This window comes from Myotis davidii, unplaced genomic scaffold, assembly GCF_000327345.1.
Source record: "Myotis davidii unplaced genomic scaffold, ASM32734v1 scaffold684, whole genome shotgun sequence".
NCBI lineage: Eukaryota > Metazoa > Chordata > Mammalia > Chiroptera > Vespertilionidae > Myotis > Myotis davidii.
This window is the reverse complement of record NW_006295564.1, coordinates 928,834-953,864: the sequence shown is the minus strand read 5'-3', so window position 1 is coordinate 953,864 and position 25,031 is coordinate 928,834. Positions and strand designations below refer to the sequence as shown.

Sequence of the window (25,031 nt, the reverse complement as noted above, 5' to 3'; positions counted from 1 at the left end):
TCTTTCCCAACCCTCTTCTGAAAGCAGGTCCTTATGTTGCTGTTTACTTGATTATTGTTTGCTTATTATTAATGAAGTGTCAGTAAATAAATGTATTTATATACACAATTTCATTTTGTGAATGTTTTACAACATATGGGATTCTTAACAAAATGAGGCATTCTTGTAGGTCATTTTCTGAACCTTTTTGTATTATTTTTAACAGTTTATGTTGTAGGGATTCAGAATGAGTCACCATAAGGTGTGCCTTTGTGGTATGCAGATTATTTTCAGCTAAAGGTAACTAAGACCCTGCAGGATCGAGAAACTTCTGCCACCTTGTCCCACTTAACTACCTGGAAAAATTTGAATTAGAAGCCTTGCCCATAATAGGAGATTATCAGAAATAACCTCTTTCGACCTATGTATATGGCAGGGCAAACTACCAATTACTGAATATCTGCTGTAATCATCTTGCAGATGACACTCAAGCCCCAAGATGTCTTACTCACCTCATCTTAAGCTCAGAATTTCATATATACCTCATTTTCCCTTTCTGTCTCCGAACCTTTTATGTAGTGGGGACTCTGACTCTCTGATGTATATGGGCTTTCCTTGCCCATGAAATTAAATTTGATTTTTCTCTTATAAGTCTGTCTAGTGTTAAATTTGATTATTCAGTTAACCAAAAAGAACCAGAGGAGAGAAGGGAGAATTTTTCCCTTTTGCCACAACATTATCTTTGTAAGCCCTAACATGGAATTTGAGAATTGAAATTTGGGGATTTGATGTTTAAGAATGTCTTCCAGTACTTACTTTCTTTGCATGGAAAAGATCATGTTGCAGTGACATTTATTGCCATATCTGTTTATTCATCCAATCAGTGAACAAAATATTTTGTGTCCCAGGTTCTGGAGAAAACAGTGGGAAACAAAGACAGATACTTTAGTCGGGTGCCTGATAGAGAAAAACATAAATACAGAAGTGAAAGAATAAACACAGTGTAATAAAACATTTTAAAAATTTATTTTAGAGAGAGAGAAACATTGATTTGTTGTTCCACCCATTCATGCACTCATTGGCTGGTTTCTGTACGTCCCCTGACTGGGGATTGAACCTGCAACCTTTTGGTAGGACAACCCTCCAACTGAGTCACCTGGCCAGGGCTATTCAGAATTCTTTTAAAAAATGTTCAGCTCTGTCAAATGCTGCTTGCTCTGTGGTCTAGAAGAAGACAGAATAAAGACATAGTTGAATTGGTTGATCTGACTAGCCACTTCTTCACTTATTGTTGAGCCTGTTTCCTTCCAGAAACTTTCAAGTGTCCACATTGCAAAAGCCATGTAATCAAGAGAGTATATATACAGGTTCTCCTGCCCCTTATAAGTTTTGAAGGTCTACTGATAGGAAATTTTAGCACTGCTTCTGTGTGCAGAGGAGTATTATTTAATTTATACTAAACTAGTGTCCTGGTGCACGAATTCGTGCGCATTGAAAGGAAAATAATTGGAGAAATATTTTAATTATTCGCCCTTTCTCTATAATAGATGTGTCAACCAAACTCACGATTGACAATGACAGATCGAAACGCACGTGCAGACAGCACCACAGTTGTTATGTAGGTACCCTCCTCAGTTTGGTGCTCCCAGAGTTCTCAGTTGTTTTTTAAAAATATATTTTATTGATTTTTTTACAGAGAGGAAGGGAGAGGGATAGAGAGTTAGAAACATCGACAACCAAAAAAATGAGTTCACATGTCACCTTTGAAGCGCGTGTCATAGGTTTGCCATCACTGCCCTAGGCCGACGCTCTATCCACTGAGCCAAACCGGTCAGGGCTAAAAATATGTTTTTTATTGATTTCTGAGAGGCAGGGTGAGGTAGAGAGAGATAGAAACATCAATGATGAAAGAGGATCATTAATCAGCTGCCTCCTGCATGTCAGTGGGGACCGCGTCCACAACCCGGGCGTGTGTCCCAACCAGGAATCGAACTGTGACATCCTGGTTCTTACTTAGGTCGATGCTCAATCACTGAGCCACACCAGCAGGCTACAAAACTAATTTTTAGAAATTTAAATATTTTAACTTATCAGTAACTTTAATACCTATTGGTAAGTGAAACTACCAGTAGATTCCTACCTCAGAGTCTTTGTACTTCTTTTTCTCTTTCTCTACAGTGCTGTTCCCCATATTTTTTATGGCTCTTCTCTAATGTCAAATTTTCAGGAAAGCTTCTTTATCCACCTTGTTAAAAATTACACACACACATGCTTTATTTTTCACTATAGCACCTATCGCTATCTGATATGATTGATTTTTCTGTTCACTGCTGTTTCTGGTATCTTAAACTATGCCTGGAACACAGTATATATTTGTTAAATGAGCAAGTGAAAAATCTATTTTCACTGCTGTATAATATTTCATTATGTAACTCTACCCCAATTTATCTGTTTTCCTTGCAATGGACATTTGAATTATTTATAACTTTTGCTTTTAAGACAGTGTTGCTAAAAATATCATTGAACATGTGATATTTCACATGTGTAAGAGGTTCTATTGGCTATATACCTAGGTATAAAATTGCTAGCAAGAGTATGCCAGTATTCAGCTCTACAAGTTGTTTTTCACCTGTTACTATTGTTAATCTTCCTAACTTTTGCCGAGGAATGCATGTAAAGAATGCAGTGATGGATTGTGATGGAAATTGAGTGTTAGATTGCAAAATCATCACAAATCCTCCTCACTGTATGCTTACCCTTTTGCAAGATGATTTTACTTCTAGTCTGTTAGTCAACCCCTTGACTCTGTATTTGGCTATGAAGCTTGCTTTGGCCAAGGGGATATTAGCAAGTGTGGCACAAACTGAGGCTTTGCTACATAAAATTTCTCTGCCAGAAAGACCAGAGAAAGAGGCTGATAACTCCATCATTACATTAAGAGTTTATTAAGAGAACTTACATACCAATGGTGTCTTGGGTGGCAGCAAGATGACATGGATATGCTTCATGCCTTCCACATTCCAGTCTCTGTGTTTTCCATCTAAAAGTAGTGAGTCTACCTGCGGGAAAAGGAATGTGTGTTTAATCTAAAGGAAGGAGAACCACCAGGTGCCAAGAGGCGCTGGTGCCAGAGTTGGTTAAGAGACAGATAACCAAGGGCTTCTGGTTCCAGAGACATTGCCCAGAGTTCTTGTGTAGATGGCGGATTAGCTTCAGCTGAAGTCAGCTTATAGCACAGTCTTGAAAAACACTTGCACGTGGGAGCCTGTCTTCTCCTACTGCTGTTTGGAACGTTCAGCCCTTGTGAAAAAGCCCAGCTTAATCCATTGAAGCAGAGGGGACCATGTGGAGCAAGGACAAGGCATCCCAGCTGAAACCTGCCTAGCTGAAAAGCCAAGCTAGCCCAGACCAAACTGCTCAACCTAATTCACAGAATCATGAGAAATATTACATAATTCTTTTAAACCATAAAATTTTGGAGCTAAGTTGTTAACACAGCAAAATATAATGGATAAAATACATACATACATACATACATGTCCTCAGGTGAGGATTAAAAAATACAACTTGCCACCCTAATCAGTTTGGCTCGGTGGATAGAGCGTCAGCCTGCAGACTGAAAGGTCCCAGGTTCAATTCTGGTCAAGGGCATGTACCTTGGTTGTGGGCACATCCCCAGTGGGGGGTGTGCAGGAGATAGCTGGTTGATGTTTCTCTCTCATCGATGTTTCTAGCTCTCTAGCCCTCTCCCTTCCTCTCTGTAAAAAAACAATAGAATATATTTTTTTAAAAAGACAACTTGCCATCTTTTTATTTATTTGTTTTTAAATGCTATATAATAAAGAGCTAATATGCAAATGGTCATCACACCATAACGGCTCAGATACATAACAGCTCAGATACTCAACACTGCGGGGAGAGAAATGGGGACCAGCCAGGCACAAATGAGCTCGCAAGAGAGGAATGGGGACCAGCTAGGCTGTGGCCTGGGAGAAGGACAAGCCGCCAGCCCCGCGGTCTTGGGTACCTGCGGCTGTGGCCTGGGTGAAGCTGCCCGCCCCTGGTCCCCTGTGGCTGCAGCCAGCCTGGGTCCTGGGTGCCTGCTGCTGGCCAGAGGGAGGGAATCCTGGGTCCTGGGTGCGGGGTGAGGCAGAGGCAGTTAGGGGCAATCAGGCCAGCAGGGGAGCAGTTAGGGACAATCAGGAAGGCAGGCAGGCGGGCGGTTAGGAGCCAGTGGTCCCGGATTGCGAGAGGCAGTCGGACATCCCCCGAGGAGTCCCGGCTTGGAGAGGGTGCAGCCCAGGCTGAGGGACGCTCCCCCCCCACACACACACCCATGCACAAATTTCCTGCACCGGGCCTCTAGTAGATAAATAAAAATCAATAAAGGCCTATCCTCCGGTGAGAATTAAAAAATACAACTTGCAGTCTTTATTTATTTATTTACTTATTTTAAAATATGTTTTTATTGCCCTAACCGGTTTGGCTCAGTGGATAGAGCGTTGGCCTGAGGACTCAAGGGTCCCAGGTTCGATTCCGGTCAAGGGCATGTACCTTGGTCATGGGCAATGAAATATATTTTTTTTAAAAAATGTTTTTATTTATTTCAGAGAGGGTAAGAGAGGGAGGGAGAGGGAGATAGAAATATCGATGATGAGAGAGAATCATTGATTAGCTGCCTTCTGCACATCACCTGGGTTGTGCGTAAAGTCCACAACCCAGGCATGTGCCCTGCCTGACTAGCATTGAACCATGACTTCCTGGTTCATAGGTGGACACTCAACCTTTGAGCAACACTGACTGGGCTGGGATAATTTTAAAGTGATGAATTTAATCTGTTAATGTTTGTTTTAATTATTGGAATATATGGTCTATTTGGACTTGTTTTTGTCATTGTCACAAATTAGATACTCTTATTTTATACAGTATTTGTTTTTATTTTCCTTTATATTTACCACTTTATTTTTTTACATTTCTTGTATCTCAGCCAATTAGGGAGATCATTGCTTTCTTCTTATAGAATATTCTTTAGAATTTTTTTTCTCTAGTATTTAGATTGGTAGTAAACGCCTCATTTATTGCTCACTATTAATTCTAAGTTGGCTATTTTATCTCAAATTCTAATTCGCAACCTTACTCTTACTCCTTCCCCACTTTTTTAGAGACAGTGTTTTTGCTTATCTTGCATTGGTTATGAATAACTAACCGAATGAACATTTAGAAGTATACTGAGAGAAAATGAGAAATGGGATTTTTCAAGCTGTACTTTTACAAGTTATTCTTTCCCCCCATGAAAATAAAATGTTTTTACACAAAGGAACATAAAATGATATTTTACATATTGAAGGTGAGAGATGAAGAGACCTTCCCCTGAATCTGTCAGACTCTCAAAAATGGAATTTCTAAAATGTCTTCCAGGTTGTATCTATGAACAATTTGGGTTTTTACTTAAAAATTCGATCTGGAGCGGTGGCTGTTTTCAACAAGTAGAAGACTGTGATGAGTTTAATGTATTTTACACTTCACAATTAAGTTGAGGAACAGTTTAGGCCAGAAGTGTATACCCTTATAAGCTGCTAAACCATTCTTAGGAGATTTATTTAGACTTTGAATGCTTTTAAATTATATCCTAATTTGGAGTTTTAATTTGTTGAATTCTCCAAGACTTTGAAAGTTCAAAAAGATTCAAATAATTGTTTTCATATATTCTCCTTCAAATAATGAATTTTCCAAGAACACATTCTCAAACTGTCACAACCATGTGCTAGATACGATCTGGCTCTCAGAGTTAAATGATCTGATAGTCACTTCTGATATTGTGCAGGGTGTTTGAATTATCTTTGGCTTTATATCACTGCACAGATGAAAGCCTCACTAGTCAAGATATATTACTCTTCACCTAGATTATTTGTTAAATTTCCAAAATAAATTGCAATTTCTTAATCTTAACAGTTTTAAGGAAATCTACAGTTTATTTTGGTGTAGTCTGTGACTGAATGTACTAAATAAGCCAGTTAAGGATACACACTTCTGAAAGCAAGAAAGGTATAATATTCAAGTTGGCTGCCTTTTATGAAAAACAGTGTGTTTTATTGAGAAAGCTACCTTAATATGTTTGTGGGTAAATAGAATCATTTGGATAGATTATTTTCTTAATACTGTTTTTTTTTTAATATATTTTATTGAGTTTTTACAGAGAGGAAAGGAGAGAGAGATAGAGAGTTAGAAACATCGATGAGAGAGAAACATCAACCAGCTGCCTCCTGCACACTCCCCACTGGGGATGTGCCCGCAACCCAGGTACATGCCCTTGACTGGAAACGAACCTGGGACCTTTCAGTCCGCAGGCTGACGCTCTATCCACTGAGCCAAACCGGTTTCAGCTAGATTATTTTCTTAAGAGGAAGTATGTTCATTTTATTTTAGAACACTGGCCAAGAAAATTAGAATCAAGAGTTGCACTCATCATATTTGCTTTTCCTTTTCATCTTGTTAAATTCTCCAGTAATTCTTATATTACTGGGGGAATTGCTGTTTTCATTTTACTTTTAAATGGTTTTTGTGTTGCTTTGAGGAACTCAGTAATTTAGTTTCACATTGTTTTTGCATTACAAATGTAGCTAATGTTTAAAAGGAATGGAGTATTATAGTCTTAGCACTGGACATACAGCCTACAAAGAACCTTTGTGAGTTGATTTTAGCACTATTTTCTAAGGATTTCTTCTAGAAACAAACAACCCCCCCTCCCATGCATATTTTAATATCAACCTTTTCTTTTGAATGCTTGGGCTGTGTTTAAAATCTGCAAGTTACAGCCTTTTAAAGCATTTCTTTTATGTAGATATCTCTTCACAATGAAAATTATATTTGATATTTGTGTTATGCTTTTTTCCTATTTCTGTCTTCTCATCCCATCCACAGATCTATAGAGTTTATTTCAACAACTTAATCTCAGTACATGCCTTTAAAATTAATATTACAACACTTTCACTGCAAAGTAAGCTCCACTGATATCAGGAAGATATGCTAGATTCCTGTTGGAGGATATTTCAATCCTTTAAACAGGCTAGGAATACTTTGGATTTATTCCCACATACAGGAGTCTGACTGATAATTATTTTTTCAGATTTCCAAAATAAATGCTACTGCATTCAACTGTGAAAAGTGGCTCTCCTTGAAAATGATTGCTTCATCTTACCCTAGCTACATAGATAGGCTAGAGCCCTTTTACCCCATAATAATTTTTTAACAAATTGTCCTTTTAGTACTTTTCAGAATGTTTGGATTGATGCTAAATAATTCATTTTTGTTATCCAGCATAACAACCTAAGATTTTTCTGATTCTGTGGATGCTTCTGTGGAAACCAGTTATATGGTTCATGTACGGTGTAGAAATATGGAAAATTGTGACATTCATGAAAAGAATGTGGGTCAACTAACATTAAGTGCCTGGTATGTGCCAGTCACTGTGCAGGGAAATTATATATAATTTCTCTAGAAGTAGATAATTAAATTACTGAGAGTACCTCAAATCAAAACATACACACACACACACAAACACACACACACACACACACACGCACACACACCATTTAAGAATGACATGAACATTTACAAATGAAGTCAAATACAAAGGCTTAAACTACCTCCCCAAGTCATGCAGCTATTATGTATGTGATGGTGATAGGATTCTTTTTAGCTCCAAGAAATAAAACTACTTTCAGTTGAGAAGGAGGAGAGAATTAGAATAGGGTAGAATGCATTGGGCCTCGTATGTGGAATACAGATGAAGTACCTAATCCAGGGGTGGGCAACCCCTGGCAAACATGGCACGCCAGTAACTTTTGCTGGTGTATGAAACCCTCTCTTACAATGTTCCATTTACAATTTTTGTGAACATTTGAATGACTTAAATGTTTAAGTACAAGGAACTGGCAAGACATTTGATGCCATGTTTGGTTACATAAAAGCTTTTGAAAAGAAACGAAGTCTTTAAGAGGGATGTAGATGGTGAGAGATTTAGATATTTTCCAAACCGCAAGAGGCACATCAAAGACCTCCCAAAAGATGACAGAACAGACAGTCAAAGCCTTCAAAAGCTGTTTTTAAACATCATCGAGTCAACTATTGAGCAGTTCTTCTCAAGATTTGCGAAATTCAGAGAACTGGAAGAGACAGCAAAATTCATGAGGTTTCCAGACAGCATGAACCTGGAGGCACTCAGCTTTACTCTCCATGTTTTCATCCACATACGCTTGTGAATCTTTGTTCTCAGTGATGAATTTTGTTAAGTCTCGTCATAGGAGTATCCTTACATATGAAAGTAGTAGCTTGTGCATATCTCCAAAGGTCACAAAATATAAACCTGCTGTAAAATCTCTGTCATCAGTGATGCAGCAGCAAAAGTCCCACTGATAATATCAAACGGAGTCATAAAGTTTTCTGTCAGACTATCAGTGTACATGTATACATTAAAAAATAAATGTATTTTTCATCATCATATAGTGTGTTTTTGTCACTCGAATGAATTTTATTATTTCTTCAAGGTTCTTCACATGCATACACCTTAAGAGATATCAAGTAGGCGTAACATGTTCTCAAAAAATTAGGGTTGGCACGCAGAAGAATTTTGAGTCAGAGATTTTGCTGGTTTTGGCATGCACTCACAAAAAGGTTGCCCACCCCTGACCTAGTCCAACGGTTGCTTGCCCTGCGATGGCCTCAAATCAACCAAGACATATTGGCAGCTTTGTGGAACCAAGTTTTCCTGTTTCCCTATAAAATTGCTCCTTTTATGATGATGAAAATGATACTGGGTAAGATGAACATAACCTGTAGTCAGGCACTGTTGCAGTTTGAAGACACATGTAGTAAAGTACCTAGGATATTTACTGGATAAAAGATAGTCTGGCTTACACAGTTTAGTCCAGCAGATCTAGGTATAGATCCCACATTTCAGTGTCTGATTCTCAGCTTTTTAGCTTATAAATTTGAAGCAATAAGCATAATTCCAGAGGATGGAATTATTCTAACCAAATTCACAAACCAGAAAACCAATTTATTATTATTACCAAGAAAAATATTACTCTCCTGTGATCTGGTTCCCCTTGTTTGTACTAATCAACATTGTATTAGTCTGCTAGGGCTACCATAACAGAATACCATCGACTAGTTGAATTAAACAACAGAAATTTATTTTCTCAGAGTTTTGGAGTCTGGAGGTCCAAAGTTGAGGTACTGACAGGGTTGGTTTCTGATGAGGCCTTCCTTTCTGGCTTGTAGACAGCTGTTTTCTTGTGTACTCACATGGCCTTTCCTCTGTGTGCATGCAGAGAGAGAGGTATCTGGTGTCTTTTCACCTCTTTATATATATATTTTTTATTTTTTTTGAGAGAGAAACACCGATCCGTGTTCCACTTATTTATGCATTCATTGATCGATTCTTCTATGTGCTCTGCCTGGGGATCAAGCCCACAACCTTGGTATATCAGGATGATGCTCTTATAAATTCACCAGTACTATTGGATTAGGGCCCCACCGGTATGATCTCATTTAACTTTACTCCGAGTACAAAAACAGTAAGCACATTGTTCAGGTAGCATGTGTTCAGGTAGTGTTACTCCCATGTTACTATATTCAGTTTTATTTAGTCATAGGGGCAGAGCAGAATTATGTCATGTGTCACTGGATTTTATTTTGCTTTATTAGCTCCTCAAGAGTTATTGATCTATGAAATGGCAGAGAATGGAAAAAATTGTGACCAGAGACGTGTAGCAATGAACAAGGAACAATATAATGGAAACTTCACAGGTAAAGTATGGTGGTTTGGAGGGAGAAGATCTACAGTGGTTCTCAACCTTCCTAATGCCGCGACCCTTTAATACAGTTCCTCATGTTGTGGTGACCCCCAACCATAAAATGGTTTTCATTGCTACTTCATGCCTGTAATTTTGCTATTGTTATGAATCGTAATGTAAATATCTGATATGCAGGATGTATTTTCAGGGGTCGCGACCCACAGGTTGAGAACCACTGATCTACAGGTTTAAATAATATTTTTTTCATTAGAATAAAATAGAAATATATCTATTATCTTGTTAATAAAATGATACTCTATATCATAATACAAGATTCTTATATATCTTATATAAGATTAATTATATATTTTTTACTCTTCATAGTAATTATGGGTCAAGGCCTAAAAAGTGATGCTAAATTGCCCTTCATAGGAGTGGGATAATTTAGTATTCCAGTACAAAAGAGAAACTTGTGTCCTGACAATAATTGCATAGAGCAGAAGCACCCAGCCCATTGTCACAGTGTGAACCACATTGTTTTTTTTTTGAGGTTTATATGCAGTCCTTCAAATGTGGGATGAATTTTGAAAGTGATTGGAAAAAGCGAGCATTTTGTTTAATTTCTGCACTCATGTTTTTCAGACCCCTCTTCAATGAATGAAAAGAAGAAGAGGGATCGGGAAGAAAGGCAGAATATTGTCCTGTGGAGACAGCCACTCATTACCTTGCAGTATTTTTCTCTGGAAATCCTAGTAATCTTGAAGGACTGGACCTCAAAGTAAAGAGTCTTCCATTACCTTTCACATAAACCTTACTTAGTAATTTTAGAAATCTTCAGCTATCTCCTACTCCCTGCCACCTGCTTTAGCAAGGGAATTAATTAAATTTAGAATGTTATGGGAATATGTTTATTTTCCTTTCTGTAGTTTGAAGGAAATAGGTTAAGAGAACATACTGCTATTTGCTCACTGGGTTATTTACAGTTGACCACTGCCTCATGTTGAATCTTTTATGCAAAGCAGAATCCTGAAAAGGAGATTTTTTTCCTTCTTCTGGGCTTTACTTTCAGAGGAAATTCCTGTGTACATTGGATATACTTACTCTGTAGTAGGACAAGGTTCGGGATACGTGGCACTGTTACTGATAGTTTGAGCCAATGAGAACGGAAATGTATTCTATTTTTAAATTTAGTGTGCCTAAGCCCTATTTCAGATATCATAAAGAGCAAGTTGAACTTTTACATGCCTTATCACTTTTTGGCTTGCCTTTCCAAGTTATTATCTGTAATATTATCCTGCATTTTTATTGTACTTACAGTTTATAAAGCATTTTGTAACATTTTTTAGTTCATTTGAACCTTAAAGCAACTCCATAAAGAAGGTAAAACAAGTATATGATTATTATTATTTTAAAAACGAGAAACAGAATCAGATTGGTTGAGTGTCTTACTCAAAGTGTAATATTTAAGGTATTTGAGACTCTGATCAAAGTCTTCTGACTTGAAGGCCAATACTGTTTCCATTATATTATAACTAGGGGCCCAGTGCACAAATTCATGCACCTTGGAAGTAACTGTGGGCCACAGGGTTGTGGTGGGCAGGGGAGGGTCTCAGCCCATCCTCCACACCCCTGCATGGCCCCTCCTCCATGCTCCTGCCCAACCCCTCCCACCACAGCCCCCGGTCCACTGTCTGCTGGCAGCCCCACTCCTGCCGCTGCCTCTCCCACGCGCTGACAACACCGGCCCCACTCGCACCCACTGCTGGCACTGGCCCCAGTCCCCAATCGCTCTGCATTGTCAGCAGGTACAAGCGGTGGCTGCTGCCAGATCGCCCCTCAGGAGCAGGGGGAAGTGGAGAAGTCCTGAGGGGCGATCAGGGCCAGCAGCTGCCGCTTGCACCCGCTGATGTTGCCGAGCGATTGGGGCCAGCACTGGCCACCGGCAGCGGGTTCAAGTGCTGGCTCTAGTGCTGGCAGCGGGTGTGAGCGCCAGGCGGGATCGTGGCACGTGGGAGCAAAGAATTTTCAGTAACCACCAGAGGCTTGCCCTGATGACAGCGACCAATACCCCACCTTGGTCTGGTGCCCCTGCTCACCTGCTCCACCATCCCACTGTGGCTGATGCCCACCATGTTCCATGCTCTGCTGCCTCCTGCCGACGCCCACCATGTTCCATGCGCGCCCCCTGGTTGTCAGCGCATGTCACAGCACCGGTTCAGTTCTGCCATTCCATTTATTTACCTTTTATTATATAGGATGCTTCTCCCAATTAGAAATCTGGTGTAAACAAGATCAGTCTTTAGATAAGGGAACTAAATTGAGTTCTATATCCATGTATCTTCCCTTGACCTCCTTCTGTACCCCAAGAGACCATAGTGTTTAAGGACAAAAGAGCTTATTACAAAAATAATTGATTCTGTAGGTGAGCTAAATAACCGAAGTGCTTCAACAAGAAGTTATCTTGAGAATGCTGAAACTTGAAAATGAAACTGAGATATTTTATTTTTTTAAATATGTTTTTTAAGATTATGGCATCGTCAAAACATTGTGGTGTCTTGTTTACTGCTGCTTGCTGTGCTTATAGCTACGTATTATGTGGAAGGAGCACATCAACAGGTAAGAGGTTCAACAACTCTGCTTCTCTTCTTGAACCTTTGCTAATCCCAAACAGTTTCAAAGTGGGACTGTTGTGGATTTCATAGAATTTCTACCCTTAACATTAGGTTTGTTTGGTTGGTTGGTTTTATCTCATAATTGGTTTCTTAATGTACTTTTAAGGCCACATATTAAAATACTCTCGTGGCAGTTCATGGCTGCTCAGCATTTACATTTGGTATACATCATCCCTTTTTAGCTTCAAGCATTTAAATGTAACTTTCCTGACGGTATTTAGCCAAAGCAGCATGAATCCTTTACTCACTATCAAAGTCCTCCTAGTTTCTTTAACACATTCCTGTGATCCATCCAAACAGATATATTCATCCTAGGTTGAAGTTTAGGTTTTATATATATGGAAGTTCATTTGCCTGTAGTAAGTACAATATGACTGAAGGGAAAGTAGGATATTTTGTTAATAACTTTTGTTAAAAAGCAAAACATTAATGTATTTGAATACGATATGGTTCTAAAATGATATTTCATATTTTAAAGCAGTTTACCTCTAATCTCAGAAAAGTTTTTATAATTTTAAATACATTAAAAAATATTTTACAGAAACTTGTGTGCTATTAGAATTTGCAGGGAACTGGCTTGATGAATTTACTTGTCAGTGTGAGAATCTAGACTGTATTTTGGCATTCTTCCAGCAAGTCCATCCATATCCCAAGAGACTTCATTTTGCTCCTGTTTGAAAAGCATCTTGGTCTTAAATATACAAAAAATATTTTATTCTCACTTTTTTACTTGGGTAAATAAGAATATAGTATTCTATTCACAAATATTATGTAAATAACTGCCCCTCTCTTACCACTGTATATTATGCTTTCTTAAAGTTTTTGTATCTTTTAAATATCTTGAAAATTTTTATTCTTATAGCTATCTTATTAGTAACTAGCATTTTTCCTATAAATATTATTGCAGTCGTAGGATTTAAAGGGTCTAGAAATGAGTTTTATTCCAATAAGATGGAATTTTTTGTCATCTCTGCTATCATATATTAAAGGAATTAATTCCCTTCAAAGGGTTTTTAATATTCATACTTTCTATTGGAAACCTATTTAGTTGGTTTATCTTATTTTGATTGTAGTTGATAAATACCACATTTCTGTTTACAAATTCTGGTTTTGGTTTTCCACCTCGACCCTTTTGTTTTTCAGTATGTGCAACGTATAGAGAAACAGTTTCTTTTGTGTGCCTACTGGATAGGCTTAGGAGTTTTGTCGTCTGTTGGGCTTGGGACAGGACTGCACACCTTTCTGCTTTATCTGGTAAGAATAACTTAATAAGCAAGATTAGAAGAGATTGTATTTATATTGGTATTTTTACTTCAGACATTAAAATTCCAAGATTTTAACTTATCTTTGTGTCTTGTAAGCATTCTAATCCTCAAATCAGTGCTTTGAGTTTTGTTTAGAATTCTGTTTTGTTTTTCCTTTGGGTTGAGGATTTAAAAATAGAAGGGGGTGGAGAGAAGGGGAAAAACCTCTTAAGCAAATGATATTGTTTCCTTAAATTAATTTAGCCAGAAAATGTTTTTTGCTTTCCAGATTTGGGAATAATGGTTCTTTTAGTTATGCAATTATCGTTTTAAGAATTGAAGTTATTTAAATGCACAAAATTCCGTGAAAGGCTTAGAATTAATTTGGACAGATTACTTTCTCTGTTCATCAGCCAGTGAGAAGCAGTGTCTTCCCTCACACCCTCAAACACGATGTACACACCTGAATCGATATTTTGAGTTCTTATTGAATGTAGTTGATGGAGCATTACATATATATTACTGAATGCTTCCTTAAATCCTTTTAAACCTAAGTATAAAATGAGCCCCTCTTAAAACATATTTTTTTTTTACTTAGTTGAAATTAGAGATAAAAATGGGTTTTTCTTTGAACATTGACAAATAAACGGGAATAATAGCAGAACCAGGACCAGGGGGTGACCTAGGGCACAGACTTTAATAGGCACTTTCGGGGCGTGGCTGCGTGTGGGTTGATGAGTGAGTGCCTCGTTAAATTTTGTGCCCTGGATGCCTCTCTTGTTTCACTCTGTTCTTGTCCTTGGGTACATTCACAGCAACTCCACATTTGAAAACAGTTTGATCTTCACTGGGTGGGAGACAAGTGGAAAGTTGTCACAGCGGTACTGATTGCTGAAAAGTGTTAAACACTGCAAATGCTTCCAGTCTCTATGCTTCATGAATTCATTTCTGAAGCAGGCATGAAAAGTATTAAGAAATGATTGTTCTCTGGAGGGTAGGGGAGGTCAGGGGATTGTCACGGGTGGGGGGTTGGGGGGGAAGAAGGACACATCTGTAAAACCCTTTGTAATACTTTAAGCAATTAAAAAAAAAAGAAATGATTGTTCTGAAGGCTGCTGAGTTAATGGTCTGAAGAATTACTTGAGAGTCAATCTGTAATTCATAACTTCTTCAAGTTACGGGAGTTTAAAACTTGGAATTTTAGAATTCTGTTCATGACTGCTGGCTGATTTTATTCCAAATAGAGAGATGAATCCTAGGGAAGTAGCCCATATGTGTGTTTCATTAATACTACATTTTTAGAAGAATGATGCTACCCTAGAAGTCAGTTACCTTTCCATTCTTTTCTAGACCTGCCCTCTGAGTTTCTTTGGGTAAATTAAGGAGCTCATTTGTAGCATTTAATTAATTTAAAAATATCTGAAAAGTAACCCAGGTAGCAGATTCTGCTATACCTTAAAAGAGATTTTAATGAAGCTTGTAAAGTGTGCAGTAAAGTTCAAATAAATATCCATGAGAAACAAAACCTTTATAAAATGACATATTATTCTTGTTAAGTAAGTATAAAAATACAGTCAGGGAGCTGTGTTGTATTCTAATAACAGCTATATACAAGCTTGTAGATTATCACTGCTGATAATGAACTGGGGTCCAGGGTCAATCAGTCCACTTTTTTCACATTAGGTAAATTTGAGTTTTGTTTGTTTTGAGTAAATAGTATTATTTAGAATTATTTTAAATGCCCTAAAATTAAATACAAGTAAAATAACCAGACCAGCATTTTATGAATATATAATTCTGGCTTTATATTGGGAGATAGATTGAAGGTAGGAGAGAAGATGAGTAGTTACAATAATCCTTCTGAGAGACGCAGGCAAAAAGTATGGCGAGGAAGGGATATTTCCAAAAAAGAATTTTCAGAGAGAACTCAAGCTGAATGAAAACAAAAGAGGGCATAAAACTTTTACTATTTCAAGAGTAGTTGGAATGACAGTGGCATTGTAACAAAATAGGTCAAATCTTAGAGAAATTTTATTGGTACAAAGAGATGTATGGGGGAGGAAGGAGTCAAAGATAAGTTGGTTTTTTACCTAAGTGGATACTGACATTATTAATTGAATAGAAACAGTTATGTGTTCAGTTGTTTATTAAGTACTTATTATAAGTATCTGAAAAGTGAAATTTAAAGGGATATTGTAATTATATTGTTAGGTAAATTAAATCTCCACCTGATCTAGGTGGGTTGCTGGTGCCAGTGGTCGGATAGAGCAAAAAGGAAAATTTGTAAAGGATTAAGAACACTTTTTTTTTTTTTAATGAATAGGCTTTATTCTTTAGAGCAGTTTTAGGTTTAGAGAAAAATTGAGCAGAAAGGACAGAGAGTTCCCATATACTTTTACACACACACACACACACACACACACACAGTTTTCCCTATTTTTCAAATTTATTTTTCTTAATATTTTAATTGATTTCAGAAAGGAAGGAAGAAGGAGCAAGAGATAGAAACATCAATGATGAGAGAGAATCATTGATCGGCTGCCTCCTGCATGCCCCCCATTGGGGATCAAGCCCACAACCTGGGCATGTGCCCTGACCAGGAATCCAACCATGACCTCCTGATTCACCCCAGCCTGGCTCAAATTTCTTTTTAAAAATTGCAGTACAATTGACATAACATTAGTTTCAGGTATACAATCTAATGGTAGTTTCCCCTATTATTCACACCTTGCTTTAGTCTGGTACCTTTATTACATTTGAGGAATAAATATTGACACCTTATTAACTAAACACATCATTGTTTACATTAGTGTTCACTCTTTGTTTGTTTGTTTTGTTTTGTTTTTTATTGCTTAAAGTATTACAAAGAGTATTATATATGTTTCCTTTCCCCCCGCCCCTTGACATTCCCCTGGCCTCCCTTACCCCTCAGTGTCTTGTGTCCATTGGTTATGCTTATATGAGTGTTCACTCTTTGTATTTTAAAGTTCTATGGGTTTTTACAAATGCATAATGTTACATAACAGCCATTTCAGTACCATACAGAATAGTTTCACTGCCCTAAAAATACCTGTGATCCACATATTTATTCCTACTATATTCCTGCCCCCTCACCCATGAACCCTTAGCAAATTTTGGCTTTTCAGAATGTCATATAGTTGGAATTATTCATTATGTATCTTTTTCTGCCTGATTTCTCTCACTTAACAATATATGTTTAAAGCTGCACTATTTCTTTTCATGGCTTGATACCTGATTTTTTTTTAATGTTTTTATTGATTTCAGAGAAGAAGGGAGAGAAAAATAGAAACATCATTGATGAGAGAGAATCACTGATCAGCTGCCTCCTGCACGTCCCCCACTGGGGATTGAACCCGCAACCCAGGCCTATGCCCTGATTTTTTTTTTTTTTTTTATCGCTGAATAATATTCCATTTTCTGGGTGTGCCACCACAGTTCATTTATCCATTCACTTATTAAAGGAGATCTTAGTTGTTTCCAGGTTATGGTAATTATTAATAAAGGTGATATAAACATTAGTGTGCAAGTTTTTGTGTATATATAAGTTTTCTACTTTTTTGGGTAAATACTTAGGGACATGATTTGTGGATTGTGTATATTAATTGCTAATATATAGGAATGCAGTTGACTTTGTGTATTATCCTTGTATCCTGCAACCTTGCTATAATCACTTAATAGTTTCAGGATTTTTTTTTCTTTACCAATTCTTTAGAATTTTCTACACAGATAAATCATCTCATGTGCAAATAAAGGTAGCTTTATTTCTTCTTTGTCACTCTGTATACCCTTTCATTTCCGTTTCTTGTCTTACTGCGTTAGCAGGATCTTCCAGTATGATGTTGAATACGAGTTATGAGGAGCCATTCTGCCTTGTTCTCAGTCATAGTGGCAAAGCCTGTAATTTCTCACCATCAAATATTATGTTAGCTATAGGTTTTTACAGATGTTCTTTATGAAATTGATGAAGCTTCAAGGTTTGTCATATTCTTTCCCACCTACATATTGTGTCAAGATGGAGCCTGAGTCTCTGACTGTGATGAGCAGATTCCCTTTGCCAATCTGTGGTGGATATGTAGAGTAAGCTACTGAAATTTGGGGGTTGTTTGTTATTATAGCCTGTCCTGACCAATAGACTAGTTAGCATTCATTGAATTTGCTGTGCTCTCTGCTCAGTACTTTACATGAATTATTTTATGTAGCTCTCCCAAGAGCCAAGGTAGTTAATAGCAAATGTGTAATAAAAAATTTTATCAGCAAGTATAGACTTTCCATTTGTGAACTCTGGCAGTTATATAATATAGAAAAATAGCCAGGAAACCAGAGGCAAAGGAGAATCAAATAAAGGTTTAAAAACCTGATCTATGTTATTATTTAAGAAGTCATTCCAAATAATCTCTGGTTATATTGTAAAAACACTTTCTTGATGATAGAAGGTCAACAGTTTTATCCTTATAGCTCACCACTCCTTTTTTGTTGTCAAATATATTTTTATTGATTTCAGAGGGGGGGGCGTGGAGAGAGAGAGAAATATCAGTGATGAGAAAGAATCATTGATCAGCTGCCTCCTGCACGTCCCCCACTGGGGATCGAACCCGCAACCCAGGCCTATGCCCTGACAGGGAATCGAACTGTGACCTCCAGGCTCATAAGTCAACACTGAACCACTGAGCCAGCCGCACCAGCTGGGCAACCACTCCTTTTGTTTTATATTTGTGAAATGTGATTGTGTTTGGAAAGTCCTAATTATACCTTCTTTCATTTATGAGGCATTACATAATCCTCACTTAGGGAGATGTGATGTTAACATTCTCATGTTATACATTTTTGAGTTTAACTTCTAGTTAAAAAAAAAAACCAAGTGACCATGTTAGGAGAATACAACTAAATGCTGATCTGAACGTGTTACTTTATTTCCTAAAATATTAGATACCTATATATCTGCCTTTAAAATGGGAAGTTTGTCTTGATTTTTAAGTTTATCAATAAACAGTTTTATTTATTCTGTATTAGTTTCAGGTGTGCAGTATAGTGGTTAGACAGTCATATACTTTACAAAGTGGTACCCCCAGTATTTCAAGTACCCACCTGACCCCATACATAGTTGTGATAATATTGACTGTATTCACTATGCTGTCATTTACATCCCTCTGACTATTCTATAACTACAATTTGTACTTCTTTATCCCTTCACCTTTTTCATCCAGATCCCCAAACTCCCTTTCCTCTGGCAACCATCAGTCTGTTCTCTGTTATCAATGAGTCTGTTTCTATTTTATTTTGTTCTCTAGATTCCACATACAAGTGAAATCGTATGGTATTTGTCTTTCTCTGTCCCATTTAACTTCACTTAGGTCCGTTTATGCTATTACGAAAGGTAAGATTTCATACTTTTGTATGGCCAAGTAGTATCCCATTGTGCATATATACCACAACTTTTTTCCCCACTCATTTGCTGAAGGATGCTTGGCTTGCTTCCATATTTTGGCTATTGGAAATAAGCTGCAATGAACGTGGGGGTGCATATATTCTTTCAAATTAGTTTTAATAATCAACAAATTGACTTCAGGAGGTCTTTAATTCCCTAAAATACTATTAATATTGCTATGTGTCTTTGCATCTTTCTGGCAAAAAGGACATGTAGTCTCTCTAACCCATAAAAGGTTAAGAACCAGCCACTCTTGTAGAACTTTTTTCTAAGTTGTCTATATCTGGCTGCCACTAGGTGGCAGTGCTCATACAACCAACACTACTATATTTGCAGGTTCTATTCTGGATGAAGATGAAACCCTTCAAAAACTCTACTTAAATTAGAGGGATGTTCTGTTTATCTCTATTTATGCCTATGTAATACCAGTTAATGCATGTGAGTGAAAGTAATTGTCTTAATAGTTTTCCATATTTATTAATTACTTTAACAGTAGTCAGCCTTTCTTTCCATTTTTGACATGTTTACATGCAGGACATATGCTCGTGGCGTGCCCAGTTTCAAATATAATGGCATGATCCCATCTTTTTCTTTAATATTTAAGAATCTGCAGGTTATTTAAGGTGATCTTGTTATGGGACTAAAATCTTTCATTCCTATCATGGGAGGTAAATAGGGTATATTCAGAGTTAAACAACTAGGTTTGAATACCTAACCAAATTATTACTAACTAGAGGCCCAGTGCACAAATTCATGCACGGAGCAGGGGAGGGGGCATGCGGGAGGAGGCGCGGGGGAGGTTGGCTGCCAGCCCTGAGGAGAGAGCTGGCCCTCGGCCCCTCTGGGAAAGGGCCGCATCCACCGCCACCCACCCCCAGTTCCCCATCCCAACCTGGGCCCAAGGGCCCTGGCAGGGTTGGGAGAGGCGGTGATAGTCGCCGGGCCAGGTGCGAAAGGAATGGATGCCATCTGCGCCACCACACAGTTCCCTGCCTCCCCTCCCCCCTCCTTCCCTCACTGCCACACTGCCACCACAGCAGGCAGGCAGCCCCTGGGGAAGGAAGAGGACGGGAGTGAGACAAACCCTTGTGTTGAGGGCTGACTTTCAATAGATCACAGCAAGGGAGCTGCACTGCTATGTACGCAACCCCAACCCAGAAGTAGGTCTCTATGAATGGATTAGCACCAGGGGCTGATGGGGCCAGCCGGCCGGAGGGAGGGGCCATGGGAGATTGGCTGCGGGAGCGCACTGACCACCAGAGGGCAGCTCCTGTATTGAGTGTCTGCCCCCTGATGGTCAATGCACATAATAGTGACTGGTCAAACAGTTGTTCCGGTCATTCAGTCCTAAAGGTCCCATGGGCTTTTATATATATAGATGGTGATATTTAGGGAATTTGTTAATTCTTAAACCTCATTTTATTAAATTTTAAATGGAATAATAATACCTGTTATAAGGCTATTTTGAGGATTAAATGAAATAACAGATTTATGCACTTTTCAGCTCAGTGGCTAGTGTATGTAAGATACCCAATAAATTGTAGCTGCTGTTATTATATTATCATTATTTTTACTCTGATTTTATTTTTTAAATGCAACCACTTCTAATTTACATGCGTTAGCTGTTATTCTTAAAATAAGAGCTGTTATTTAGCTGTTATTCTTAAAAAATTCTTAAGTGCCCTGGCCAGTGTGGTTCAGCTGATTGAGCATCATCCTGTGCACCAAGAGGTTGCCGGTGCAATTCCCCGTCAGGGCAAATGACTGGGTTTTGGCCGCAATCCCCAGTATAGGTCGTGCAGGAGGCAGCCACTCAATTTTTCTCTCTTTCTCATTGATGTTTCACTCTCTCCTTCTTGCTTCCTCTCTAAAAAATCAATAAAAACATTTTTAAAATAAAGAAATTATAAGCAACATTTCCCACAGTTGATTTTAATGTAGCATATGTCATAGCATGGTTGAAAATCACTGATCATTTTCATTTCCAGTAATGATAGATTAGGCAATTTGGATCAATTCTCTTGTGAAAGTATTATTAAAAAGTTGATAAAATTTAAAAACATACGTTTAAAGACATCATAGAGCTGAGACAAGGCCAAGTAATGACAAGGTTAATATCTTTGTTAGAGAGGAAACCCAGAAAAGTGAGACTGGCCAAGGATATGCCCTGGTAAACCCGCAGGCACCACGCATTAAACATAAGGGTGAACTATATACAAATCAGTCTTATGGGGACAGGAGCTGGGGCTTAAGTCTTAAATCTGGAGGGAAATAAAAGCACCCTACCTTTGTCCCACCCTGTATATTGCATATAGCATCCTCTATTTTAAAAAAATATTTTTTTTATTGATTTCAGAGAGAAAGGAAGAGAGAGACATAGAGACATCTATGATGAGAGAGACTCATTGACGGGCTGCCTCCTGCATGCCCACAACCTGGGCATGTGCCCTGACCAGGAGTTGAACCCTGACTTCCTGGTGCATAGGTCGGTGCTCAACCACCAAGCCAGCCAGGAGGGCTAACATCCTCTTTTGAATTTTCCAGAAAATAAAACTGTATCTACTCCTGGTGTTACAAACAGTATTTTCATATGCTCTTTGCTTTAAATTCAATTTAGATAAACAAGTCTAAGGAATGATTTAAAAAGTGATTTGTATCTTTTATATAATATATAGCAACATGCTTATGATTTCCAGTGTATCTGTATGATCTCTAGTGTATCTGTAAAGTGTGTTATCTTTTGATATAAGGAAAGACTCCTTATTAAATAACAAATTAGAATACTTGGCCTAGGAGACACAGGTTGAAAGGGCAACTGACACTCAAGGGGGAGGTGCCTGGGCAAATCACTGCGACACACTGAGGCTGGCTTCCTTGGGCCTGCTGGAAGAATAGGTATTGCTAGGAGCTAGGCTTGGCTCTTACAAGCTAGGCTGGGCCTCAGGGGTGGGGGAGAGGTTCCACACTCAGGACCGGCTACAGCTGTTCGGGTCTTGGCTCTGCTCTTAGGGTCTAGGCTAGGGCCTGCCCTTCGGGACTGGATTTGGATGTTCGGTTTGGGGCTTGGCTCCGCCCTTCAGCACTGGCTGTGGCTGTTGGAGTCTGGGCTGGGCTCTTCTGGGCCATGCTCCCAGCTTCAGGACTGGGTTCGGTTGTTCAGACAGGCTGGGCTTTTTGCACTAGGCTTCTCCCTTCATGACTGGGTTCTTCTGTTCGGACTGGGATTGGTCCTTTGGGGCTAGACTCCACCCCTTGGGACTGGGTTTTCTGTTGGGGTGGGGGTAGGGGGAGATGTAACATTAAATAACAAATTAGAAATGAAGTAGCATCTGTAAACTGCTTTTCATCTTTTGATCTTATTTTTTATGCAGTCATCTTTTTGTTTCTTTGATGTCTATTTCATGAGCAAATCTTATCTAGCAAGTAGAACAAGTTACTGATTTCATTCATTTACTTATGTTTTATAAGTTGATCAGATGCAAAAGACGGCTTCTGTGGTTGACAGATTTTTTAAGATTGTACCTTCTAAGCACTCTTCTTGGATATAATTTCTAGAAGTCTATTAAAAATTTTATTTTTGTCTTAGCAACTATGGTAGTGGGTTTTCTCTCAGATGATTCAGAACACAAGTGATCTAGGAATGCTTATTTACTAGAGGAACTTATGCTCAGAGTAAAAACAATAAGGTAATGAGCAAAGATGGCTACTGTTTTCCTTGATGCATCTCTGTGTTTGAATGAGTCCAAATTTCCACCTTAATAATGGTCTGACCCAGAGCTTGAAAGCCCAGGGGCAGCACATTTTCTGCTAAGGACCAGATAATAAATATCTTAGGCTTTGCAGGCCATACAGTCTCTCTTGCAACTCCTCAGATCTGTCAATGGAATGAGAAAGCACCCAAAAACAGTGTGTAAAGGAATATGACCATTTTCAGGTCAACCTATAGTCACAAAAACGGGGGCAGACTGGGCTTCATCGGCCTGCTTACAGACAGTCAGATGCTTACATCTGCAAGCTGTAGTTTGCTAATCCTTTTTCCTTTGTGGAACCGCAGTAGTACACCAGAAGAAGCATGTTGAGCTTGGGAGTTCGTGAACTAGCAGCCACTTTCCGAGGACTTACACCCGGAAATGAACGTTCATCTAATGAACATGCATTAGATGTGTTCATTACTCTTTCTGAGTAATAATATTAGACTTAACATGATGTTTTAGAAGAGACTATAGTTTTAGAAAAGACTACTGCAGGTACTTGAATGGTATAGAAAACCATCAAGGGAAAGAAACACTTTACATGAAAAATAAATTAGAAGAGTTTTTCTAAATGAGCTGACTGATAGCAAGATTTAGTTATAATTTTATGGGGTTTTTTTTCTTTATTTTTATTGTTGACACTATTACAGATGTCCCCATTTTGCCTACCTCTACTCAGCGCCCCCTCCTCCAATTATGTGGTTTAACCATTTATATGTGCATTTATTTCATACAGGTTTTTACAACATTGCAATCCTTTTGGGAAATAATTTATGGGTTAAGTTTAGATTGTTATAAATTGTTGGGAGAAGTAATGGGATTATTTCAGTATCCACCTTCTAATTATTTCCAGTCCTAGAGAAACATGACTCATAATTCTGTAAACAACCAGGTTAACAAAAAACAGGAACTTTGCTACTTGATAATGAGAAATGTATCCTAGACATTCTCCCTATAGGCGTGTATATTATCAAATTACAAGACAAGCAGACAATTAAAGAGCCATTTGTAAGCTCTATGTGTGATGGATGATTTATAAAGTTTGTTCCATTTAATAATAACAAAGAGAATGAGTCCCATAAGAATTGACAAGTCCCAAATAATGTGATGTATGAACAGTTTTTGACACCAGGTGGAGCAGTTTCCTGAAGAAAAGCTTAACAAGCCCTATATTCCTTTCAAATAAGGCCAGCTCCCAGACAAAGAACTCTAAGAACAAAAACTGTCAACAGTCATTTTATAATTTTAAAAGGCACCCACATATTAAGCTATAGATAGAAGGTTGAATATATTTTACAGATAACTTTTATCTTTGGCTTCTACTTTAACCATTTGGGAATCAAAGGGGAGGGATTTCAAAGTCTACATGCAGTTGGGGTGTAGAAAAGTATTAGGACTATTTAATTACATTGTAGAATAGATCCGGTTTTCTTAGCAGCTGTAACACGAAGGCATTATTATTTGAATGATACGGGTCATTTGTTCAATATGACCCTTTTAATAGAAAACAGTTTTAGCTCTTTGTTATAAAATAAGTACAAAGAAAGTTGTGAGATATTTTCCCTTGTGTAAGATTCAGAGGCATTTTCTGCTTTAAAGTTTAGGATTATTTCATTACTAAACTATGTGGTAAAAATGCACATCTAACAAATCTGACATCTTGATTGCTACTGAATATTTATAGAGCACCCTGTTTCCTTACTGTATAGTATGTAGATAGTACTTTATAGACTATTAGAGGCCCGGTGCACGAAATTCGTGCACTCGGGGTGGGAGGTCCCTCAGCCAGGCTTGCGCCTTCTCGCAGTCTGGGAGCTGTCAGGCGGACATCCTTAGTGCTTCCATGGAGGCGGGAGAGGTTCCTGCCACCGCCGCTGCACTCGCCAACCATGAGCCCAGCTTCTAGCTGAGTGACACTTTCCCTGTGGGAGCGCACTCACCACCAGGGGGCAGTTTCTGCGTTAAGCATCTGCCCTCTGGTGGTCAGTGCTTGTCATAGGGACCGGTTGTTCACTCTTTGGTTGATTTGAATATTAGCCTTTTATTGTATAGGATTATAAAGCTGTTTTTTTCTTAAGTATAGACGTTTATTATACTTTTCAACTCATGGCTATTGACTGCCTAAAGCAAGTGTTATTTGG

The 25,031-nt window shown here is 38.3% G+C and overlaps 1 protein-coding gene across 1 annotated transcript in view; it reads left to right on the top strand.

The window, feature by feature from the left end:
- Positions 1-25,031, top strand: part of VMP1 (vacuole membrane protein 1) — a 99,418-nt gene that overhangs the window by 4,565 nt on the left and 69,822 nt on the right. Inside the window, exons 2-5 of the mRNA XM_006770238.2 lie at positions 9,688-9,789; positions 10,419-10,554; positions 12,302-12,392; positions 13,592-13,702. Coding sequence (XP_006770301.1) covers positions 9,714-9,789; positions 10,419-10,554; positions 12,302-12,392; positions 13,592-13,702 — 414 coding nt within the window. The 5' untranslated portion in view covers positions 9,688-9,713. The remainder of the gene's footprint in view (positions 1-9,687; positions 9,790-10,418; positions 10,555-12,301; positions 12,393-13,591; positions 13,703-25,031) is intronic.